The sequence below is a fragment of the Peromyscus leucopus genome, chromosome 7, assembly GCF_004664715.2.
Source record: "Peromyscus leucopus breed LL Stock chromosome 7, UCI_PerLeu_2.1, whole genome shotgun sequence".
Taxonomy (NCBI): domain Eukaryota; kingdom Metazoa; phylum Chordata; class Mammalia; order Rodentia; family Cricetidae; genus Peromyscus; species Peromyscus leucopus.
Window position 1 is genome coordinate 91,722,132 of NC_051069.1, and position 24,113 is coordinate 91,746,244.

At 51.5% G+C, this 24,113-nt stretch overlaps 1 protein-coding gene across 1 annotated transcript in view; it reads left to right on the forward strand.

Annotated features, from left to right (window-relative positions):
* Positions 1-825: 825 nt before the first annotated feature.
* Rab6b (RAB6B, member RAS oncogene family) overlaps positions 826-24,113 on the forward strand; it is a 66,908-nt gene continuing 43,620 nt past the window's right edge. Inside the window, exon 1 of the mRNA XM_028869924.2 lies at positions 826-1,249. Within this exon, the coding sequence (XP_028725757.1) occupies positions 1,180-1,249 (70 nt within the window). The 5' untranslated portion in view covers positions 826-1,179. The remainder of the gene's footprint in view (positions 1,250-24,113) is intronic.

The window sequence follows — 24,113 nt, forward strand, 5'->3', positions numbered from 1 at the left end:
GCTCTTTGCTCTCACCCTGTTATGTGTGCCCAGCAAGCAGAGGTGAATAGGAGGAGGTCGCCCTCGTGTCCTCTTGGGGCTCATTATACAAATAAACCTAAATAGCAGGGCGGAAGAGTGTAGTTGGGACTGGTGGTCTCAGGGTCAAAAAAGGCTGGACACTGTCCTGGAGTTAGTGGAGCTGGCTTCCACCAGGCCTTCTCTCCCACGGAGCAGACTAGGACTCAAACCAGTGGGTTAACCGTAGGCACATGCTATAAGGGCGTCTTTCCTCCCACTGGCCAGATCTGCTGGGGACAGCCAAGCCACAGACCCTTCCCCATGAAAGAGTCTGGGCCTAGATGGGAGGGCGAGCTAGAGGCCACCAGGGGCGACAGAGGAGCCCCACCCCGTCTTTGCCAGGTATCCTCATATCTTCCTACTTGTCACTGCACCATGCACTGGCCCTTTCCTACCGTGCCGCCCTGTCCGAACACTGCTCTGCTCATCTGTGTCTGAGACGAAAGAAGGGACCCTCCCCCATCCAGGTGTCAAAGACCAGAAGCAAATGTCCCCCTGACCACCTCGTGTCTTTCTTTTTCTAGGTGGGTGGAGGGGGAAACAGAAGTAGCCAGGCCGTGCGAGCCGCTCCGAGGAGGGGTACCTCTCGTAGGCACAAGGCGAGGTGACTCTCCCCGGGCGGGCTGCACGCGGGGGGCGGGGGCTGGCGCACGCCCCCCAAGCCCCGCAAGCCCACGGGCCCCGCATGACATCAGAGGCAGGGGAGCGCGCAGAGCGCAGGCGCGGGCGGAGCAGGCGGGCGGGAGGGGGCGCGTGGCGCTGCTGGGGAGAGCGCTCCTCCGCCCAGCTCGGTCCCTGCGCCCCGCTCCACCCGTGCCTGGCTGCCCGCGCCGAGCCTCGGGCGTCCACAGCGCGACTGTCGCCCGTGCAGCCAGCGCCGCCCTAAGCTGCGCCGCGCACCCTGCCTCCTCCCTTTCCGCCGTCGCCGCCGTCGGACACGCAGCCGCAGGCCGGGGCCGGGCCGCAGCTGGGGAGTCAGGGGCGCGCGCAGCCAACCCTTCCCCCTCCGGCTCCCGCACCGCCCGCCGCCTCCCCTCGCCCTCCTACTCTCCCCTCCCTGCTCCTTCGCCGCTTCCTCCTCCTCCTCCTCCTCCTCTCGGGGCCCCAGCTGCCAGCATCATGTCCGCAGGGGGAGATTTTGGGAACCCGCTGCGAAAATTCAAGTTGGTGTTCCTGGGGGAGCAGAGCGGTGAGTACTCGGCTTCTTCTCTGGGCTCGGAGCCGAGTCCTTTCCCCACGCCGCCCATTCAGTTACCCCACTGGGGACCCTCCCAGCCCCGGCTCGCCAAGGCCCTTCCACGCCCGGGCGGAGGAGGAAAGGGATGCAGATGGGGAAATGGGGCCGGCTCGGGTGGGGCCGGGCTGGGAGGACCTGGGGTAAAGGATGGAGGTGGCTTCGGGGTCAGGGGATGAGGATGAGGGTGGGATCTGGATAGGGGGACCCCGGGCAGGTGCGTCTGGCAAGACCGAGGGCGGTGGCTAGCTCGGTGGCTGTAGGCGCCGGGTTCGCGGGCTCGCTGACTAGCTCGCACTGCGGCACCGGCTGCGGAGCACGGTGCAGGTGTCTGGGTGCCGGCGAGGTTGTGGGCGAGGGGACAGGAGCCTCTATTGGGAGAACGAGGTGGGGCTGGGGGCTGATTGCCCCCACCCCATAAGATTGCGCCCGAGGGGTTCCCTGTGGACCCTGCCCGGAACCAGGGGAAAGGACACGTTCAGCCCTGGAGCAGATGGCCGCTGGAGAATGGGGGACACGACACCTGTCCCTTTTCGAAAAGAGTGGGTGCAGGTGGTAGGGGAACAGAGCATTTAGCCCCCCCCCCCTGGCTTACATCTGACTGGGCAGAAGGTTCTAGACCCACTGCCCTTCGCTAATGAATTAGCCTCTTTGGGGCTCAGGGGTGTGGATCATGAGAGTGAAAATTCTCTCCTTAGCAGGTGACTTGGGGGATGGTACAGAGGCATCTCATATCAAGGAGCTTGGCACTGGGCAGAGAAAGGCCTAAGCGACACGCCCTGCCTGGCTTCCCTGCCCCCTCCAGAGAGCATCAGTGGAGCCGGTGGATTCTCCCACCCCCATCTCCCAGCTCACCGCCCTTCTTGGGGGAGGGGAGGTCACCGTGACAGCCAGCCAGAGCCGAAGGAGGGGGAGACTGAGGGTTTCTTTGCTGCCCAGGAGTTTCCCCACCCCGAGTATCTGAAACCCAGGTTGGTCCAAGGTGGGAAGCCCAGAATGAAGAGCAGCGACCCCTCTGATAACCTGTAGGAAGGTGTGGCTCCATGAGAGACCTCAGTCCAGGAGCCTCATAACCAGGGGCTTACAGAGACAAGCTGGGTTCCGAGCATTTCTGCTGGAGGAGAAGGGGATCCCCAGGGGGCGGGATTTCCAGCTCTAGCTCTGTAAACCAGTCCTGTTAGCTGGTTTAGAGCAGGAAGGCTGTGGGAGGACCTGGTGGGCTCAGGCACAGTGCAGCTATGACGTGTGTGCGTGGGCTCTGGGGGGTCACATGGTCACCTTCTGTCTGCTGATGCTCAGTACCTGAGAAGGAGGCTTGGGATCCGAGTGGAAGTGGTTGCCTGTCCTGGAGAGCTGGGTTTGGGACATTTCAGGTTGGGACTAGCCCAGCGAGGTAGTCAGCTGGATCTGATTTCCAGGCCTTTGTAGATCCGAGTGTCCTAGTGGACACCTCCGTTCCCTGCTGCGTGGAAAGGATTTGGGTGCACCTCAGCCCTAGGAGGGAACCTGCAGGGGTACAAGCAGCCTTGAGGTGGAAGTCTCATCTGTGTTGTCTTTTGCCTAATTGGAGGCCTCTGGAACACTCAGTTTCTGTCTCTGAAAAATGGGTGGCTTGCGGGAGACCTTGTGCCTCATGTTCTCCCCGGTGCCTGGACTATGCTGTAGTCTCAGAGACTATTTGTTTATTCCGAGTTCGAACACAGTTCCATAGTCTTATGTGGTGAGTCTGGATGAAAACTCTGGGGTCTCTTAGAAACAGTGCTGATGAGTTCTGCCAACCCCTACATGTCTGAAGTCACAAAATGAGAGTCTACCTTCACCTCCATGCTGTGCGGAAAGGGAGCTCCGGGGAATGGGGAGGACTTGCCTGGAGACCCCCTGTGAGTGGTGAACACTTTGGGAACAGGAATCCACACTTCCGTTTTCCAGTCTACCTTTTTTTTACTAGCATGCCACTGGGAAATGAAATGACCTTCAGTGGGGGAAGCAGCGTCCGGAACCTCTTTGAGAGGAAATATGGGCTCAGGGGTAGTTGATTTGGGTGACCCCGTGGGAATGCCGCACTAGTTGGTTGGGGGCAGGGTTCATGGGCCTTTGGAACATGGTCCATTAGTGAGATTGACTGCTGGCCACCTTGGTCCCTTCTGGCAGACAGCCCAAAGCCCCTGAATAGCTCCTTCCACTTAGATGTGTCATTAGTGAGCTGTTTACCTCAGGTTTACAGAGCGTTCGGTGTCTGTGAGATGCAGAGGTTATGTGTATCCCCAAGCCCGGTGGGATGAGATTGCTCCTGATGTAGCCCTGGTCTATGCACAGTTTTCTATGTTAGCATTCTCTGCAGCCTGTGCTGTGGAGGGAGCCTCCTGAGGTCTGATCCAAACCCTACCCTAGCGCTCCCTTCTTCTGTGATCTTGGAGGCCCCTTGCCTTCTATACCAGGGCACTTGAAGCAGCTGAACTCTGAAGCATAAGCTTGCCTGTCTGAGCTGAGTCTGCTGGTGATGGGGAGAGTGGACACAGACGTCTCCTGACCTCTGTTCCTGGCATTGTGGTGGTATCCCTCTAGACTGGTGGGCATCCCTCCAGGCTGGACTCCAAAGAGGAGTGTCAGGGTTGGAGCAGGGTGAGGAAGAAGATACCCTGGGGCAGATAATCACAGGTAGGCATGAGTCCCTCAATGGTACCAAGGAACTAGTTCAAATGGGAAGCCTTTGAGTGCCCTCCTTCCGGAACACACCTCCAGCCTGGAAGAGAGCGTGACAGCAGTGAGTGGTGTCGCATGGCCTATGGACTGTAGTCTGGCTGGCAGTGCCAGCACCGCATGGGGTGGGATCCTGGGCAGGTGCTGTGGACCTAGGAGGGGGTATTTCCTTGCATCAGAGAGGCCATAACATCCTACTGGTGCTCAGGCAGCTGTCTGGATCTTCCTGACTAATCCTAACGTGGATGGCGATGGTGGGGAACACAAGAGGCTGACACACACCAGACTGGTCTGGGACACTTGATAGCATCCAGAAAAGACAGAGAGGAGCAGGTGTCTGAGGGGAAGTGGACCTACAGGGTCCCTAGCTTCTCCCAAGTTGGCAGAGTCTTCAAGGGCATCTAGCCCCCTCATGGGGTGCATCTTGGCGTGTGTGGTGAGGAGGGGGGAAGGCAGGATGGGAAGCTGTCTGCTTTCCCAGGCTGAGGCCAGTAGGGCAGCCTGGGCCTCTGCAGGCCTGAGTGCAAGATTAGGAGGAGATTTCAGAGAAACCTCCCTTTCCTAACCCGCTCTGCAGAACGAATAGATGGAGACACAGGATGTCCAGAGTGGCTCTGGGTCGCTGGCACCCATAGAGACTGACCCTCACTTCCTCCCATTCCTCTCTAGTTAAGGGTTAGGGAGCAGCTGTCCACAGGCTGTTCCCTGCAGCCACCCTCTGCCCCCCGACACCGCACACAGCACACAGCTGCCCTTCACTAGCTTGGTGATGTACCGGCTGCCCTTCCAGAACCTTTCACTTCCTTTCAGCTCCCAGGCCTGTCTTGCCACAAATGGGCACAGCTCGGATTTTTTTTGTTTTAAACAAGCATTTAAGAAAATAATTGGTCATGTGCTGTCCCATGACCCCTCTTCTGTTGTCTCAGGTAGCTAAGGATCTTAAGATGGTAACCTTCTGGGGTGCCCAAATTCCAACTGAAGCGGGTGACCAGAGCACTTCTGAGGGACTGTGTCTTAGTCATCTCCTGCTCCCCACCCCCTCTGTGGGCTGGGTGTGCTCACCGAATATCTTGATTTGAAGATGATGACATCCTTGATGTGTGAGATTTGCTGATGGCCTGTCAGCAGATTAGCAGTGAAGGAGTCAGGGCAGCTTTGTGTGGCTTCCCTTCATCCCAGCACTGCCGCTTTCTTGCCAGAGCTTCTTACCAGGGACACTTGACAGGTTTTTTGTTGTTGTTGTTGTTGTTTTTTTTTTTTTTTTTTTTTTTTTTTTGAGAACTGAATCATTGTGCTATGGTCATGCCCAATCACCTGAGAGTCTCAAAAATTCATAACTCTCTTTATATCTCTGAAGAAATATGGGGGAGCTCCATCCTACCAGAGGTAAGAAAGGACATGTCAGACCAGAGCAGATCTCTTGGAGACCTGGACTAAATCACCAAGCTGTTCTGTGCCTCAGTTGCTCATCTTACTTTTTCTCTCCTTTTAATTTTCTTTCTCCCTACCCCCTCCCTTGAATGCTAGCACAACAGAGAGAACCTTGGATGCTGGGTACAGACCTAGAACCCTTGGTTTTTGTTTGTTTAAAGAAGTGTGTAGGAGAGAATCGCGTGGACACTAAGATGAGCCTACCAGTGTGTGTTGTTACTACAGTGAAACACCCGAGTCAGGCTAGCTTTGTAAGGAACGCAGGTTTCGTTAGCTCACACTCTGAAGAGTCAAGGACAGGGTGCTGACAAGTGGCTCAGTGCTGGTCAGGCTGTCATAACAGATGACATCACAGTGGTGGAAGTGATTATGAGAGCATGAGGTCACATTACCACAGGACGTTAGATAGAGCTTCATAATCCTTTCCCAGCCAAGCTACAGTGGATCAAAAACCTCTTCATAGGTTTCCTGTCTTATTTATCTGTGTGGAGGGTTGAGTGGGGGCGGGGAGATAGGATGGTGGACAAGGGTCTTATATAGGCCTCACTGGCTTTGAATTCCCTGTGTAGCTGAGGATGACCTTGAACTCTCCCACCTCCACCTCCTGAGTGCCAGGGATTGAATCCAGGGCCTCCCACATGCTAGATTAAGCACTCTGTCATCTGAGCTAAATCCCCGGGTCCCACCTCTTAACAGACCCATTACAACGTGAGGGCCAAACCACATCCAGACCAGAGACTTGAAGGTTAACCTGTATACAGCGCAAGAGAAAAACGGCATCAGTAGTGAGAATTTCCCTGTAGAGAGACAGGAAACTGAAGTGTGCTGGCTGTGCGCTGTGGTGATTGCCAGCTTTTGGAAGATAGGACTGTCATTAGTTACAGTCCCCAAATAGTTATAAATCACTTAAAAATGTAATGAAGTAACTTCCTGTCCCCCTCTTCCACACTGCCTCCCTAAAATCAGTCCATGTTGCCCTGATGCTGCAGACCATCCTTGGCAGACCCAAGAGAGGTGTCTGTTGCATCCAGCCCACACTCCCCACCCAGTTCCCCACTCAGTGGCTTTCACTGTTGCTAGACACACAGGGCTGCCTGGTCTCAATATAAAGAATTAACTTGTTGGGCAAAACCATGGAGGGAACTGAAGAGTTAGGTAGAACGGCAAAAGCCATAAGTAGGGATGGACTACTGTCCTGGGCGTGTGTGTGTGTGTGTGTGTGTGTGTGTGTGTGTGTGTGTGTGTGTGTGTGTGTGGGGGGGGGGGGTGTGTGTGTGTGTGCATGTGTGTGTGTGTGTGTGTGTGTGCGTGCGTGTCTGTCTGTCTGTCTGTCTGCCTGCCTGCCTGTCTGTCTGTCTGTTATCCTTTATTGCGTCTCACTGTGCAGAAGGGAAGATGGAGGAAACCTTGGTGGAGGTTGCCAGGGAGAAGTACCAGACACGCCCTGAGATGGGCAGCTCTTTTGTTCCAGCCAGAAATACAGGCTGCTGGGAAACGGGGCTCCAGGCAAGGCCTGGGGACTTGAAGTCCCAAGAGGACTGGGAATGGCAGGCACTCTTTGTTTCTAGAACCAGGAAAGGATGGATGCTAGTTCAATTCTCAGGGCTCCTGAGGAGGACTATATTATATGCCTGGGCTTCAAAAGTCAAATTTTCTTCTTTATTTCTATAACTTTGTTTGAAACCAAGAAGGATCATTTTAAAAAATAAAATTTTCTTTGCCATGAGTACTTCTTATCATTTTAATAATGTAGTTTATTTTTAGTAGAAAAACATATTTATCCTGTTCTCTCGGTAACAAGACCAGTGGGAGCTCAGGTAACTGGAGCTACGTACCTTGGCCTGGCACTGTCTCCAGGGGGTGGCATTACCCAAGGGATAGGCCTGGGTCTTGAAGGATCCAGATGATAGTGGATCCCTGAGCTCAGAATAGAGTTGTTTAAAGTGATCTCCAAGAGGGCTGGAGAGAAGGCTCACCCATTAAAGGCTAGCTCGCAACCCAAACTAAGGTGGTCTCTACGAAATACAGAGAAAGGCTGGCTGTGTCCCTCCCCTGTTAACCTCAGGTGGTTCCAGGTACCTCAGGTCTGTCTGCCCCAGGCTCTCCGGGAGCACTCTGTACTTTCCTGATCACCCCATGACAGACATGCAGTGGTAATCATTTTGCGGTTCATGAGACAGCAGCAGGAGAGAGATGCTCCTGCCTTCTATTAGTGTAGCAAAATTAGAATCTGGAGCTGGGGCTGGAGGGATAACTGAGCTAAGGGGGTGCTTGCCTTGCAAGCATGAAGAACTTTTTTGATTTCCCCCAAAACTCACATTAAAAAGTGGGGTGTGGCTGGGCAGTGATGGCACACACCTTTAACTCCAGCACTCAGGAGGCAAAGGCAGGTGAATCTCTGTGCATTAGAGGCCAGCCTGGTCTACAGAGCGAGTTCCAGGACAGCCAGGGCTGTTGCATAGAGAAACTCTGTCTTGAAAAAAACAAAACAAAACAACTAACCAACAAATAAAACACAAACAACAGGGCTGGAGAGATGGCTCAGCCGTTAAAGGCTAGGTTCACAACCAAAAATATAAGAGTTCGGTTCCCAGCACCCACGGCTGTCTCTCCAGCCACACACACACACACACACACACACACACACACACACAAAAAAAAAAAAAAACAAAAAAAAAAAAACCCACAAACAACAAAAAAGTGGGATGTGGTGACAGATGCTTGTCACCCCAGCACTGGGGAGGTAGAGGCAGGTGTATCCCTGTGACTCAGTAGCTTGCCAACGGAGTCTACTAGGTGAGCCCCAGGCCAATGAGAGACTCTGCCTCAAAAGGGGTGGGGCTTATGTCTGAGGAATGACACCTAAGGATGTCCTCCAACCTCCTCTCTCTCTCTCTCTCTCTCTCTCTCTCTCTCTCTCTCTCTCTCTCTCTCACACACACACACACACACACACACACACACACACACACACACCCCACACAAGCATTTAGACCATGTCGTTGTCAAAGTCAGGCCTTGGCCCAGGAGCAGGGACAGAAGAACATTGAGGTCTTAGCAGCATGAGGTCTGCCGTAAATGACTCAGAACATCTGTGCCAAGCACATGCCGAAGAGGAACCAGCATATCCCTGTACGGAGCAGGCCATGAAAGGCGTTGAGGCCCAGCACAGGAAGGACAGGCCTTTAAGGAGTAGGTACGGTCTCCATGATAGAGGCCGGTGGCTCTGGCGTTGTACGGCAGGCCACACTTGGTCATCTCCCCACACAGTGAACTACTTACTTGGGATGATTTGAAGGGGCCAGCAGAGAATCAACCTTCAGCCTACTTCTCTGGGGGACACTGACCAGGGTGTAGCCGGGAGCCAGTTACCAACAGGGGCCGAACCAGTCAAAGTGTCTTGTTAAACCACCTGCTGTGGACTGCGTGCCTGGGTCTGCCATGTCCTGGAGACACAGACGTTATCTGTCACCAGTTGGTGGTGTTAAATGAGCCCCTTCTCCACGGTGGCCCCCAAGGCTCCTGGGTGGGGTGGCTTCTGGGTGAGCCAGTGGGGTTCAGACTCTCCTTCTGGTAATTCTGTGCTGGCACCGAGCATGCTGCCAGGCATATAACAAGGCTTCAGCCTGGAGGTGGGCACGCTGCTGGCGTGAGGAGCAGCAGGGGTGGTGGTTCTGGTTAGGATCAGGGGTTAGCCGGCTCTCTCTCCCAATGTGTTTGGTCCATCCTCTGCTTCCTGTCGCCAGAAGGCATCTCTTCCACAAATGGATGGCCTAAGAGGAAGGCGTCGGGAAAGGCGTAGCTCTCAGGCACCAGGGCTCAGATAAGGAAAGAGCCAGAACCAAGGCGGGTGTCAGCGACCCTGCCCCAGCTCCTGCTCCAACCGTCACTGTGTCAGACCTCCCGAGTCCTGGGCTTCTGCCCAGCTCAGCCTTACTGTCTGGATGGTGTGTGGGGTGCAGTAGGACCATGCATGCTCACTCAGTTCATGACCTTGCTGGAATTTCACGAAGATCGAATGTGTGAGCGCACAGCTCGTGGTTAAAGCTCAGGTGCCAGCTGGCTTTGTTAATAAAGTCGTGACAGAAGCTTCCCCACCCTCCTCCCCTCGCAGCTGTTAGGGAAGGAGTATGGGTGCCTGGAGCCTCTCTTCAGGTAAGCTGCGGCCCACAGCCTCGGGATGGCACAGTCGCTCATCCCATTGGACAGCTGAAGAAAAGGAGGCTTTGAGAGGAGAGGAGGAGGAGGAGGAGGAGGAGGAGGAGGAGGAGGAGGAGGAGGAGAAGGCGGCAGTGTCTGTGTTCCTAGTAGAGCCCAAAGGCAGCCTCTACTCAGTGAGAAAGGGACCTGGGCCTCTGGCTTAGGGTCTGCCCCTGCTCATCCCTCCTCAGTGGCGGAGGGGGCACCGACTCACCAGCCTACCTCCTCAAGGGCCACCAAAGCCCCTCGTGGGAAGAGTACTTGGTCTTCCCCGAAGAACTGCAGGGGCAGAAGCTGTGTGTGGTGTGACTGGAGGCATATGGACTGTTCAGAGCAGCGCTTGGCCTAAGGTAAGTGGAAAGGAACGCCGGTCATTATAAACAGGAAGCATTACATACAGAAGCAAGGCTGTGGCCATGCTCTGCCTGAGGGAGCCGTGGAAGGCTCTCAGAGGTTTTTATAGTGAGTGGGAAAGCCCCTGCAGACGTGGAGATGCAGGGGACAGGGGCCCCACTGTGCCAAGGCAGTAGAAGACCTGAGGCTTCTGGAGAACTGGGTCTGGTTCAGGGCTGCTGGATCCTGGTGGCCTGCCGGTGCGGGAGAGTAGCCGGTGTAGGGATTGAGCCTACAGAAGATGGCAGAGCCAGACCACCACGGAGCTTTGGCCAGAGGAGGCCCATGCTCATGGATTAGGAGAAAAGGCAGAATGTGGCCCATTTGAAGGTCCAAGTGACTAAACTCGGTCAGACAGAGGATGTGTAGAGCTCCGAGTGGGCTTTGGGAGGCGGAAGCTCAGTCCTCTGCCTAGCTCTGGCCTGCTCAGTTGGGTGGGTATTTTCTCTCAGTTTGGTCTGCAGAGAAGAGCCTCAGGACAATGAAAGGAGCCGGGGAGGACGCCCAGCCTTCTCTCCACACTGCCCCCAGATGTCCCAGAACCAGCCACCTTCAGCAGAGGGAAAGGGCCCAACTTTGACTTGTTCCAGCCTCTCCTGGGTCCCTCTTTGTCCCCACTCCTGGGACAGGCAGGGGTTGAGAGCTAGAGACCCGTCCCTGGTTCGGGAATAGATTGCTGTAACTGTGACCTGTGCACCAGAGCCAAGTCCCAAGGGACGGGCAGATAAACTTCTGGCTAACTCTGAGAAAGGGAGGGAAACGTTGCACCTTGACCCTGTGATGAGCAGGAAGTAGGACATAGGACAGAGCACTGGAGACATTTAAAATGCATTTCTCTCACCCCCCCCCACCCCTCCCCCAGTGTCGAGCGTGGTGAGCAGGCCAGGAGGGAGCCATGGGTGTAGCCAGAGGAAAGGGACACCAAGGATGTGCCGAGTCAGGGGAGATGTGCTTGCTGGTCTCCCTGGGGCTTCCAGAACCAGGATACTTAGCAGCTCTTAATAATGGTACTGGTCCGCCGGGCAGTGGTGGCGCACGCCTTTAATCCCAGCACTCGGGAGACAGAGCCAGGCGGATCTCTGTGAGTTCGAGGCCAGCCTGGGCTACAGAGCGAGATCCAGGAAAGGCACAAAAAGCTACACAGAGAAACCCTGTCTCGAAAAACCAAATAATAATAATAATAATAATAATAATAATAATAATAATGGTACTGTCCATCCCAGGGTTCTGCCCAAGTTCAGCCAAAGGCTGGAGGTTCTGTCAAACTGCCGCTGGTTCTTGGGCATAGGACGTTGTGGCTGTGAAGGACAAGAAGGGGACTGTAGCCCAGTGGGGCATCAGGGGAAAGAAAGATTCTGACTGTGCTGGGGGGGGAGTGGGCGGGGGTAGAAGGGGGGAGACACACGACACCTCCATCAGCCCCACTGTCCCAGGGCTTCCTGTGGGGGACCTGAAGGGAGGGGCGCTGAGCTCCACCTCTTCCTCCCCCAGGGGTTTTTACTCCTGTCTCCGTGACCCTGCAGGTTAACACTTGTTTTTCCGGTAATAAAGTCCCACCTGGGAACTGGGCTCTCTGCTGGCTTCTGCTCTTTCTGTAGAGAGCAGTCCCAGGAAGGGCTTCATTTCAGGGCAGACCACTCCCAAATTATTTTTCAGTTCTTAACACATCCTACATGCAGCCCTAGGGTCTGTATGTTCTTGATGCTATTTATTCATCGAATTTCCTCCCCTTTCCCCACACACCCCACCTTAGTACTGCAGGCCACTGCCCAGATGACAGGGAGCAGGAGGTCTGACAGGGAGGCACCTGGCCAGCCTCTGGTCCTGGTCCTTTCCTACCCACATCAGAAAATGGCAGAGCCCCACATGAAGGGCCAGGAAAACTCGGTTCTTCTCCAGCTCTGGGAACAGAACGGCTGCCAGAGCTGGCCTTGTCTGGGGTCTGCTATCTGGGGGTTCCAGATGTGGTGTCGGGGAGCTGGACAGAGGTGTGCACCCACGCCTGGACCAGTAGACACGGTTGAGCAGCCCTCCATTCTGCCTTTATGGCAGCAGGCTAGGAGAGATGTCCAAAGGCTAGGGGACCTGCAAAGTGTTGTTCCGGGGTCAGCCCAGTTCACAGCAGCGGGAGGGGGAGGGAAAGGCAGTCCCTCTTGTGAGCCCATCACTGTGAGTCCGGTCTTCTCAAATATCCTTCCCCTGAGTGCAGATGGGACTCTGTGACTTGCTGCGAGCCCATACAGTACGGCGAAGGTAACAAGAGGTCACTCCTTGACTTGAGTCATGTTATTGGGAAAGGTAACGGGACAGTTTGTCCCTTGACTATTTCTTTTTATTTATTAATTAAAATGTATTCTTTGAAAATGTCATACATGTATTCCGTGTGTTTTGATCATATCCGTCCCTTATTCCCCCCACTCCACTTCCCCCAGGGGACCACGCCAGCTGGCCTACCCACTCTTCTCTCCACCATGTATTTTGAGACAGGGTCTCTCAGTGACCCTGGAGTCACTGATTGGCTACATTAACTGTTCCGTGAGCCCTGGGAATTCTCCTGCCTCTACCTCCTGTGCTAAGATTTATAGGCACGTGCTGCCTTAGAAAAACAGCACGTGGCTTTTCACATGGGTGCTGGGGATCTGAACTCAGCTCCTCATGCTTGTGTGGCAAGCCCGTGACCCACTGAGCCGTCTCCCGAACCCCTCTTGAATGTTTTATTAGAAAGCCATTCCTCCGTGCCTCAGAGAAATAAGCTGCCATGTGTAGTGTGTACACGTGTGTGGAGAGAGTGACTTGGGGACTGGGGCTTGGCCTCTAAGAGGAAAGTGCAGCCACTAGCCAGCAAGAGATTGAGACTTCAGTCCCACAACGGTGAGGACCCCGACTCTTGTCTTCAACTTCATAGGTTTGGAGGAGGATTCTAACTTCAGAAAATAAATGCAGCCTAGCAGACACCTTGTTTGTGACCTTGTGAGAGCTAGTAATTGTTACACAGCAACAGATCGCTTACACGGAGGAGGGAGATTTTTCAGGCAGGGAGTGTCTTTATCAGAGGAGGCGTGGAGTTCTCAGGAGGGATCCGGGATCTGCTCTGGGTTAAGTACCTGCCCAGGCCCAACCTGTGAAGCCCTGATGCATGATCTGCTTATGTTCTTCATGTGACCCCAGACAAACCTCACTCCTGGGGTTTTCCTCTGCCACATGCAGGGCTAGAACATTCTGTAGGCCCTTCCTGCCATGCCCTGTGTTCTGAGGCCACTCTGATCGATGGCCCTCCCGGAAGCCAGGCTGCCCACTTCGTTGTCCTCTAAGCTCTCTACTGACCCTTGACACTTCCTGTTGCGTGTTTCCACTGGGGTCTTAGCCAGTAGAGTCTCCCTGGCCTGGTGACACATTGGTGACCTTGTGGGTTCACATCAGCGGCAAGAACAGGAGTAAAGAGAACAGCTTCTGAGGGCAAACTCTCGGTTGTGCATTGGACGAGAACAGTGCCTGACTGTGGCCCTGGTGCTGTGTCTGTTACACAGGTGACCCTTCTCCTCTGGCTTCACATCTCTCCGATATGTGAAGAGTAGCATGGAGCCAGCAAGCAAACCAGGATGCTCTCAGTCTCCATGGGAACGGGGAGGGGAGCTGCTACCAGTGACCTGCCTCTCTGGGCCCCAGCTTCTCTTCCTGTCCTCTGCAGATCCTCATACAGCTTCTCACCTTACTGCTGGCCCAGGAGAAACATTGATTCTGAACCATCAGCTCCAGAGTCTTCTGTGGCTTCCAACATTATGGGGGCTGCTTTTGAGAATGGCTCCTGAGAGGCCTAGAGCTTTCAGTGTGGGGGCGAGAATCTGAACATTGCCCTGGTTCCCCTGCTCCTTTGTCCAGTCTCATGCCTAGCCAGCAACCGTCTGTGCTCCACAAAAGCTGGAGGCAGGCACAGTGGTCCTGCCTGCATTCCAGATGCCTCCTCATGGTCACTCACAGGCCCAGGGGCCTGAGGTGTACAGTGCGTTTTCTTCTTCGAGACAACAGTCTTCATGGTACTTCAGCAGAAGACCTGCCCCTATGCAAGTGTGTTTACATATGTCTAAGGAGCAGGAGGATGCTTGGTTTGGGGTTAATGAGAGGCTAGAAGTTTCACTCTTTTGTTCCTCTTTCCAGCCGGCTTGAAGGGAACAGGGCTGGGCCTCTGTCCATCTTCTCCTAAGCCAGAAGTAAGGTGAGAGGCTGTGTAAGAGGCTGTGGAGGACAGGAAGAGAGGCTGGGGACCACAAAAGCTGCCCCGGAAGCAGCCCCCTGCTCTCATGGCACCAGGCTACCCAGCCCAAGAGTTCCTCTGAGAAGGGGATGGACTTCTGGGAAGAGGCCTGCCAGCAGTCACCTGCAGGCCTCTCCCACACTCCTGAGCGAGCTGGGTTCCATTGTCATGCTTAAAGCTTTGACCCTAGTGTTGGGACCTGTAGGTTATTACAAGTCTCTTTGATGACCTAGGGGACACAGCTTTGCCTCTCAGCACTCTGTGCGCCATCTGGTCACCTGACCTTTGTTTCTATTACTGAGGCTTTTAACATCCACACCACCAGCCTTGGGAAGAAAAGGATGAGCATGTCCATTAGTTTACCAAACTCATGGCTGGCTGAATCAAGACATCCTGTTAGGTAAGCTCTCAGATTACATTAACAGGAACATTTTCAAGAGATAGGGGCCAATGGGAATGTAGCATGCACATCCCCCTTCTCTACAGCATGTTTGTGTTCATGGCGGAATAGTTGTGCAGCTACTCAGATAGATGGACACAGTTGGCCTGTAGTGTCTGGCTGGGGTTGGGCTGAGCCTCAGAGCAGTTGAGTGGGAGTACATTTGCCTACTCTAGAGTGGCTTTCCTGAGAAGCGAAGGGTTGCTGTGTGTGCTGTGGATGGGAACCTGTCAATGCCATGTGTCCAGCATTCAGAAGTTTTACTTGGACCTACATGGAAGACGCCATGCCTTTCTGAAGTTGCTCCTAGGGTTTGATACCACTCTGAGAGGCAGAAAGGACTCAGACCTGGATAAGCTGGCTGGAGCTGGAGTAGTTCTGCCATCTACAGTAGGATGCCAAGGTCTCAAGAGGGTCTTAGAAACCCTAAAGGTGGTATTCTTGACCATCAGTCCTAAAAGCAAAAAGCCCAAGAAAACCAAGGCATTTCCACGCAGACCATTTACCATGTATGTACACATGTATGTACACATGTACACAGCAGTATGCACACCTGTATATGTATGTCCAACATGCATCTCAAGTATGTACACATCAGTGGAAACCTGTAATAAGAAAAGCTCACAGCAGCCTCTGACCCTACCCAATCCTGTTCCTCCATGAGGCTTGAATAGATGTATAGTACCATTCCAGTTTCTTAGAGAAATCTCACCAGGGGCTGTGTTAATCCCACCAGTCGAGAAGAAGACCACTACCACAATTTAAAGTCAAATTTGAAGCAAGCTTTAATTAAATACTGGCCAGGTGGATGGGTTCTGGCCAGGTCCATACTCAGATTCCTGAGAAATGGCTCAGAATCAAGTATGGCAAAGGCTTAAGAAGGAAAACCCATAATTCATTGCATTTCCCATCAGGTCCAATCAGGGGCAAGCATACATTCTGACAAATGTCCTGCCTACGTACCTCCCGCCCACATGTGATCGAGCACATCCATCTGGTGTAGATGGGTCAAACAAACTTGTTTAGGGGAGTGAAAACATGAGGCTTGTTATCTCCCAGAAACAATAGCCACCAGCATTTCAGGAAGTATCTGTCCTTGGGCAAGGGACTTGTAGACCAGAGGTGTTTTTGTGGATCTCTTAGGCATAGTAATTAAAACTTAAAATGTAACATTGGCTCTCAAGATGCTCAGTGGTTCAGAGTGTGGATGATTCTTTCAGAGAACCTAAGCTTGGTTCCCAGCACTCACATTGGGTGGTTTATGACCACTTGTAACACCAACTCCAGGGGTTCCAAGACCCTTCTCTGGCCTCCTCAGCCATTGGCTCTCATTATGTGCACATTATTCCCCCCCCACACACACACATGAACACGTACTTAAAATCTTAAAAAAAAAAAAAACATTCATATTCACCAGCACATTTGTTTAATCAGAATACACCATTTCCTGAATATGCTGGGTATCTCAGAGACATGTATACACATATAACTAAAATAATACTTTCCCCTTTGTTTTTTAGGCCTATAAAATGTTACAAAACTAATATAAAGACTTCCCATTTGCCTTTTACCCAGGACCCCAATTTCTAAATTTTCACTACTCTCCTAGAATTCTTAAGACTGTTGTGAGATAGATTGTATGTGTGAGGAAGACGAACCCCAGAGAGGGTGGTAACTAACGTAAGGTCACACAGCAAGCCAGAGGCCTGCCAGTCCTTAAAGCAGCCACGCTGCGTGAATCCATGAAGGCCTCTCCTTCTGCCCTTCGTTTCTTTGCTTGTACACTAGATCTGCCAGCAGTGAATTATCTTGGCATTTGTCTGTATTTCACTTTCATCTTTGAAATATTTTTTTCTGGGAATAGAATCTGGGGCTGATAATATTTCAGAGATGCCACTTGCTCAGCATGTGATCATAGCTGGAGTCCTAGGCCAGAGGTCCAGCTCTGGAAGTTCCAACATACCAGGTCCCCGTCATCGTCACTTACTCCAGAGGAAGCCGGTGGGGATAACGGCGAAAGGACAGCGAAGGACTTTAATGAACACAGCTATGCTGGGAAGCAAACACCACTAAGCATTTGCAGTCCATCTTCTGGGAACTGACTCAGGCTTTAGGTTAAACAGAGGAATGAGTGTGACTGGGGTGAGAGGCATGCCTAAGTAAGCAGTCTTGGTTAAACTGGTCAGTTCCGGTTCTGCTGAAGTCCTTGCTTGAGGGGGCAAGCCAGTTCCCATGAGACAACTACTTCTGTGCCAGGGGGTGGGGTGGGGTGAGGATGGATATGGTGACACTCAAGGTGGGTGTTCTTTGAGCAGCTGTTCTCTGGTACCCTGTGTTTCATTTTGTCAGGGGAGGGGAGGTGTCTCAAACAGAACATCGTAAGATCTGACAGGAAGAAGCTTTTATCTGCATGCTTCCCCGCTCGAAGGGGAATGAGGTAAATCAGGTATCACTGATTTTGCACAGACCTTCCTTGAATGACTAACATGCTGTGTGCAGAGCTAAGCAGCAGCCTGGACCTAAGTTGTTGGTTTGAGACAGGGTCTCACTAGGTAACAGGAACTGGCCTGTCACTATGTAATAGAAACCGGCCTGCTTCTGCCTCCTGAGTGCTGGGATTAAAGGGGGGCACTGGGATACCCAGCTTTGACCCTAAATTTAGGACCAAAGAGAAAGATATGGGATGGAGACTTTTCTCCTGCTTTTATTCCCTCATGGGCCCAGGGAGGATCCATGCTTTCAGTAAAAAGCAGTTTCCAAGCGTCTGTTGTATCATTTCAGAGTAACACGGATTTTTCTCATAATCCTCTCAGGCTTATTGTTATTTTTGTTTAGACCATCACTTATCTTCAGAGGGATTTAAATGGCAAAAATCTTGGTATTTGCCCATGGCCACCATTCTCTAGTGACGCTCCACATTTCCACCCAGCATCATTCCCCTTATTCCTGAAGAAGTTCTGTTAACAGTTTTTGTCATGAGGATCTGCTAGGGACAAATTCTGTTAGCTTTTCTATGTTTCTAAATAAACAAACAAGCAAATAAATAAATAAATAAATAAATAAACAAGCAAACGAACGAATGAATGAATGAATAAATAAATAAATAAAATTAACCTCTTTATCTTGCCTTTACTTTGAAAGATGCTGTCCCTGGGGATAGAATTCTAAATTAATACCTAGTGTAAGTTTTCCCTGTCAGAACTTTATACACATTTACTTCTCTCTCTCTCCCTCCCTCTCTCTCTCTCCTCTCCTCTCTCTCTCTCTCTTAACCATAGGGCTGAGAATTGAACCAGGGCCCAGGGCACGCTAAGCCCTCCATTGTCTTCTTGCTGGCATCACTTTAGGGGAGAGCTCTTCCGGTTCTTGGTACATAGAGAATCCCCCACCCCTGGCCCCACCTCCCACCCTCAGCCCCTATGTGCACTTTTAGAGTTTTCTGCTCACCCCTGCCTATATGTCGCCTGGCAATGGTGCTTCTCGGTGGATGTTTAGTGAACTCTTTTCTTCTTTCTCTTTTTCCCCCTGCCTCTGTCTCTCCTTCAGCCTTGGAGAACACAAGTCACATACATGGAAGACCATTTGACTAGCCCACAGTTCACTGGTTTTCTCACCATTTTGATCTCCCTTCCTCCCCCACACCCTCTCATCTTAGATAGTGTTCATCACTGATCTCAAGTTCACTGCCGTTTCCTTCTGTGATGGGTAATCATCTCTGACACTGTAGTTTTCACTGCTGGAAGTTTGATTTGTGTCTTTACAAACATATTCCTTGTCTCTATTTAATATTTGAACATACGGAATATAGTTATAACAATCTCATAGTGTCTATCTGCTAATTCTAGTGTGCTGGTTTGGATTCGGTTCCAACCGATTTTTTTCCCTCTCCTTTTTATGTTCCTGTTTTCAGGCTTCTTTGCAGGCCTGGTGATTTTTTTTAAGACTTTTATTTCTTATGTGTTTTGCCTGTATGTATGTCTGTGTACCACATGTGTGCCCAGTGCCCAGACAGGCTGGAAGATGGCATGGAATCCCCTAGATCTAGACTTATATATAGTTGTGAGCTACTATGTGGTTGCTGGGAATTGAACCCAGGTCTCCTGGAAGAGTAGCCAGTGCTCTTAGCCTCTGAGCCATCTCTCCAGCCTCACCTGGTGATATTTTTTTTATTGAGTATCAGATACCATGAACTTGGTGTTATTGGGCACTGCATAGTTTTGTAGTCCTATAAATATTCTGAAGATTTATTAGTTAGGTCCTAAGCAACACTCAATTAATTGCAACCCACTTTGAGCATAGCCCTTCTGAGGTCTCCCCCAGGGTCCTTCAAGTGATAAGCGTTCCACGGTGACTGGTGGGGACAGGGGCTGTCACCAGCCCTGTGTAGGCACCAGACACGGCTTCCTCTGATCTGGAAGGAGTTCTGTTCCAACTAGTTTCTCCACACACTGGCTGCCCAGCACTCAGCTTGAGACATGAGAGACCCCCAAAGATGCTACAGTTTTCTCTCTGAGCTTCCTCTCTAGAACTCTGTCTTGTTGACTCTGGTTTAACTTCCTCTAGGATGTCAGCTCCATCCCCTCCACCTAGGGGTGCACCAAGTTTCCCTGACTCTCAAGGCATCGTCTGTGGGGTACATGACATTTGTTTCATGTCTCTCTGAGAGTATCATTTCCCAGAAACCATTACGTTAAATTGCTGTTTTCTGTATTTGTCTGTCATTTGGATGAGATGACTTATCTGGTCTCTCTTGACTAGAAGCTGAAGTCCCTAGATCTTGAGTTTCTCATATCTTCATTGTTTGTCAGAACACTAACCTGAACCTATGACTCTGAAGGCTGACTTGGTCTGGTCATTAGCCTTGGTTTTTCGGTAGTCATGGCATGCAGTTAATTGTATAAGTGTACATATACATGTTGGCTCTTTGAGTGGCTATATAATTTCTGCACTCCAGACCCTTTTCTAAATTTATCTGGAGCACAGCTCATAAAAACCATCTCAATATCACACCTGGTTTGGTTTTTCTCACATGAGTAGAGTGGTACCCTCTATCTGTCTCATGTCTTCTGCTTCCGTTACTAGTGGCCAGTTGGAAGAAGTAGGGTTAACACAGTACAGTAGGGTACTTTGAGTGCAGATGGTGGGATATTTGTGTAACTTTGTAATAGTGAATTGTTGCACTTGTAATATTATGTTATGATTATTATCAATCTCATACACTACATTAGAAATTAAACATTATCATAAGTGTATATACATAAGATGCAACATAGTTTATATAGGGCCTGGTGCTGTCTGTGACTACAGGCACGCTCAGGTCTCAGAATGAATACCCTGTGGATAAGTGAGGGTTGCTATACCCTCAATTTTTTTTTTTTTTCGGTTTTTCAAGACAGGATTTCTCTGTATAGTTTTGGTGCCTGTCCTGGGTCTCGCTCTATAGACCAGGCTGGCCTTGAACTCACAGAGATCCACCTGGCTCTGCCTCCCGAGTGCTAGGATTAAAGGTGAGCACCACCGCTGCCCAGCTACCATGAATCTTATAACTGGTCCTGCTGTGTTTTTTCAACTTTGACTGCCAGGGAAGATGAGGAGGCCACCATCTGGGGAAGTTATTGTGAAATGTATTTCGACAAACAAACTTTGTCTTTTTACTGACCTACCTTTTTGCCTTCCTGAATTTGTAATTGTAAACAAGAGATCTAATGTCCCAGTCCAGCTTGAGCACTGGAGGAAAGATTGGACTGTAACTAGAGTTTTCCTGCCTTGCCCACAGTCAGGACAAATCTTTGTCACCTGCCAGTCCCACAGCCGCTCAGACCCAACCAAGTAAACACAGAGACTTATATTGGTTACAAACTATATGGCCGTGGCAGCCTTCTTGCTAACTGTTCTTATATCTTAAATTAATCCATTTCCATAAATCTATACCTTGCCATGTGGCTTGTGGCTTACCGGCATGTTCACATGCTGGCAGTGACTCCTCCCACCTTCCTGTTCTCTCAATTCTCCTCTCTGTTAGTCCCGCCTATACTTCCTGCCTGGCCACTGGCCAATCAGTGTTTTATTTATTGACCAATCAGAGCATTTGACATACAGACCATCCCACTGCATTGGACAGTTCAGGGCAGAAGGTCAAAGGCACCTCAGCAGTAGCCTGAGTCCCATAGGAGTGGTGTTGGGGAGACGCAATTCTAATGCTGGGTGCCGGCAAATGCTAAAGCCCATCCTCCCATGGTGGCTGCCTCTGAATGCAGAGTCCAGGTTGTAATGAGTTCTCCATCTCACTAGGTTCACACCCGTCCCCTGGTAGAGTCTTGTGTGAGTCTCTGAAGGGAGAAGGCTACTGTGTGCCTCCATGTGTTGCAAGGTGGGCCTTCTCCATTGGAGAGGCAAGCTGTGGCTTCTCCAAACAGTGGACATCCACAGGGATTGGGAAGTTGTTCAATTTTATTAATAGGAAGGTACCGTATTCTGACATGCCTTTCAACAATTACATGTCCGAATATTATTTTCGAGAGTTATGAACAATCTTTTTGGCATAGAGGAGGAGTTACCTGAGTAAATAAATAAGGGCAGGTACTCCTGGCAGTCCTGAGCCAGAGAACACACCTTCTACCTCATGCAAGCTCCCCCAGCTCCCCTCTGCCTTCCCACCACGGTAGATGGCCAGATTTCAGGTCCTTCCTTTAGCTTCAGGGCTCTGGGCTGGATAAAGGGAAGTGGGGACATGAGTAAGGTTTGAAGCCCTGGGGTAAGAGGATTCTGCCCACAGCAGTGAAAGAGCCCTTCTGGAACGTCCATCCTGCAGGATATCAAAGTCGATCCGGATCTTAAAGACCATTTGGCTCAGCCGCATTGGACTACCAATGAGCCCAGGCAAAGCCAAGACACGCGTGGGTGGCACACTGGCAAACTTGTTGGCCGCGTCACTGCCTTGGCCCTCCATCACTTGACAGGCAGCTCTGGACATAGCCCTGGCTGCGTCTGGACAACGGGGCAGGCCACTGTTCTGTCAGTGGACCTCTCTCATGAACGGTGCCTTCCTTGGTTCCAGACTCCTGGCCCAGATCTAGCCCTCTGCAGTGTTTCGGTAAGAATGTCCTGGGCTCTGGCATTCGAGTCTGTTCTGGGACACAGTGTCTGTATTGCAGTGTCCTGAGGCCTCTGCTGCAGAGCCACCTTCGGGCAGACCTGTCTGGTGTTTCCAGTAATGGCTTCCCTTCCTTAGCCCTCAGCAGTCCGGTGTCCCCTTTCCCTTTTATTGCCCATGTCTTCCATTAACTGAGTCCTATAGCTACCGTCTGTCCAGCCCAAATCTGGTGCCCTCCTGACTTCAGGCAATAGAAGTTGGAGCCAGGGACTCCATGTCATTCCCTGACCTTGAACTAGAAAAGCCTCAGGTCAGAGCTTGAGACTGTTTGCTTCCCGGTTCTGGCCTGAGGCTGGCCCTGACTAAGTTTTAGTGTTTTAGGTTTAAGGGGTGGGATATCCTGTAGCTGATACACCCCAAATCATTCAGTCTCACTTGGCCAGGACAAATGCCCCAAGGGTCTGCTTGGGACTGGGGAAGAAGAGGAAATCTCAGTTAGGTCTGACTGGGAAGGGATGATTTCCAGTGTCCTGGAATCTCCTGAGGTGGGGGAAAGGAGGGCCAAGTCCAAGACGACCGTGCAAGTTCCCAGGCTTTGGAGAGGGAAGGAGGGAAGCTGGGATGGGATGTACTGTCTAGTTGCCTGTGGACTGGACTCACCTGCACTCACCTTATAACCCAAGTTTGGACCTTTGACTGACATCTCCCCACTTTACCCCACCCTGCGCCCCTACGCTCTGTTTCTGAAGATTGAACATACAGGTGGAGGAACCGCATGGCTGTGTCTTTGTGCATCTGGCAAACCCTAAGTATTGTCATCACAAAAAACGGCACCTGGGAGGCTGGGCCGATGACTCGGTAGGTGAAGCACTGGCTGTACAGTGTGAGGATTGGTGTTTGGTCCCCAGCACCCACATAAACGCCAGGTGATCATACCCACCGGTGATCGTAGCACTCAGGAGCTGGAGACAGATTATCCTTGGAGCAAGCTGCTTAAAGGAGTTGAGACAAGGAACTCTGGGTTCAAGTGAGAATCCCTGCTTCAATACATAAGGTGAGGAGCAATCGGAGAAGATACCTTACGCCAACCTCTGAGTGCCACATGTGCATGCACGCGCGCACACACACACACACTTGTGCCACACACACCCCACCTGCATACACCTTATATACACACCATGCACGCATGCACTCGCACCACACACACACACACACACACACACACACACACACATGCACGCACACCCCACAGGCACGCATATACACATGTCAGAAAGGTAGCAGTGTTGTGATGAATACATTAGACTAACTGCTGTATCATTTCCTAATGCATATGCCTACTATCTGTATCTATAGAGGGGGAGTGCCAGCGAAGCATCACATTGTATGCTTTAACTATATATAGCTTTCATTTGTCAGTTATGCCTTAGTAAACCTGGGGGTGGAGAAAGAAAAGAAGCTGGAGAACAAAAGGAAACCAAAGATGAGCATACACTCTGTAGGCAGGAAGGTGCCAGAGCTCTCCCTCAGGGCAGCCAGAGGCTGAGCACCTTTGGAGGAGTCTCACCTAGCCCAGCCCTGTGGGCAGCGCTTTCCTCTACTTACCTTGCTACTGAAGGAGGAGCCACTGGAAAAGAAGTGGGAACACAGCCAAGAGTGTTTAGAAAGGGAAACTGAGGCTAGACCTCTCAGTGCACTATCTGGGCACTAGCAATGGGCACAGGGCCTTGATAATGGTATCTGGAGGACTGAGCATCCTGCGTACCTGAGGGTCCCTGCAGGAAGGGAGCATGCTTGTCTGTAGTATTAGGCTTCTTGGGGACAAGGAGCCTTTATTTTGGTCCTTCTGTTTTCTGCCCTTATCTTTTCTACATGGTAGAAGTGGGGGTTTCTTCTTTATTTTATAGCATTGTACTTTTTATTTATCGTTGTTGTTGTTGTTATTACTATTGTTTATTATTACTGTTGTTGTTGAAATTATGTGTATGTGCCCAAGAAGGACAAAGACATCAGACACCCCCCCCCCCCGGAGCTGGAACTGGAGGTATGGGTAGCTGTGAGCCACCAGACATGGGTGCTGGGGACTGAACTCTAGTCATCTGGCGGAACAACCAGTGCTCTTAGCCACAGAGCCATCTCTCCAGCCCCCGAGCTGTGACGTCTTATGTTACCAAGATTTCTTTGGCTCCCCTGATCCTGCTCTTTCTTGCTCAAAGGGCTGCGACCCTCAGGGGGCTATAATGGTTCCAAGGTCTGTGGCCAATCCAGGCCAGATAGGAGGCCAGAACTCCCTTGTCTCCCAGGATCCCCA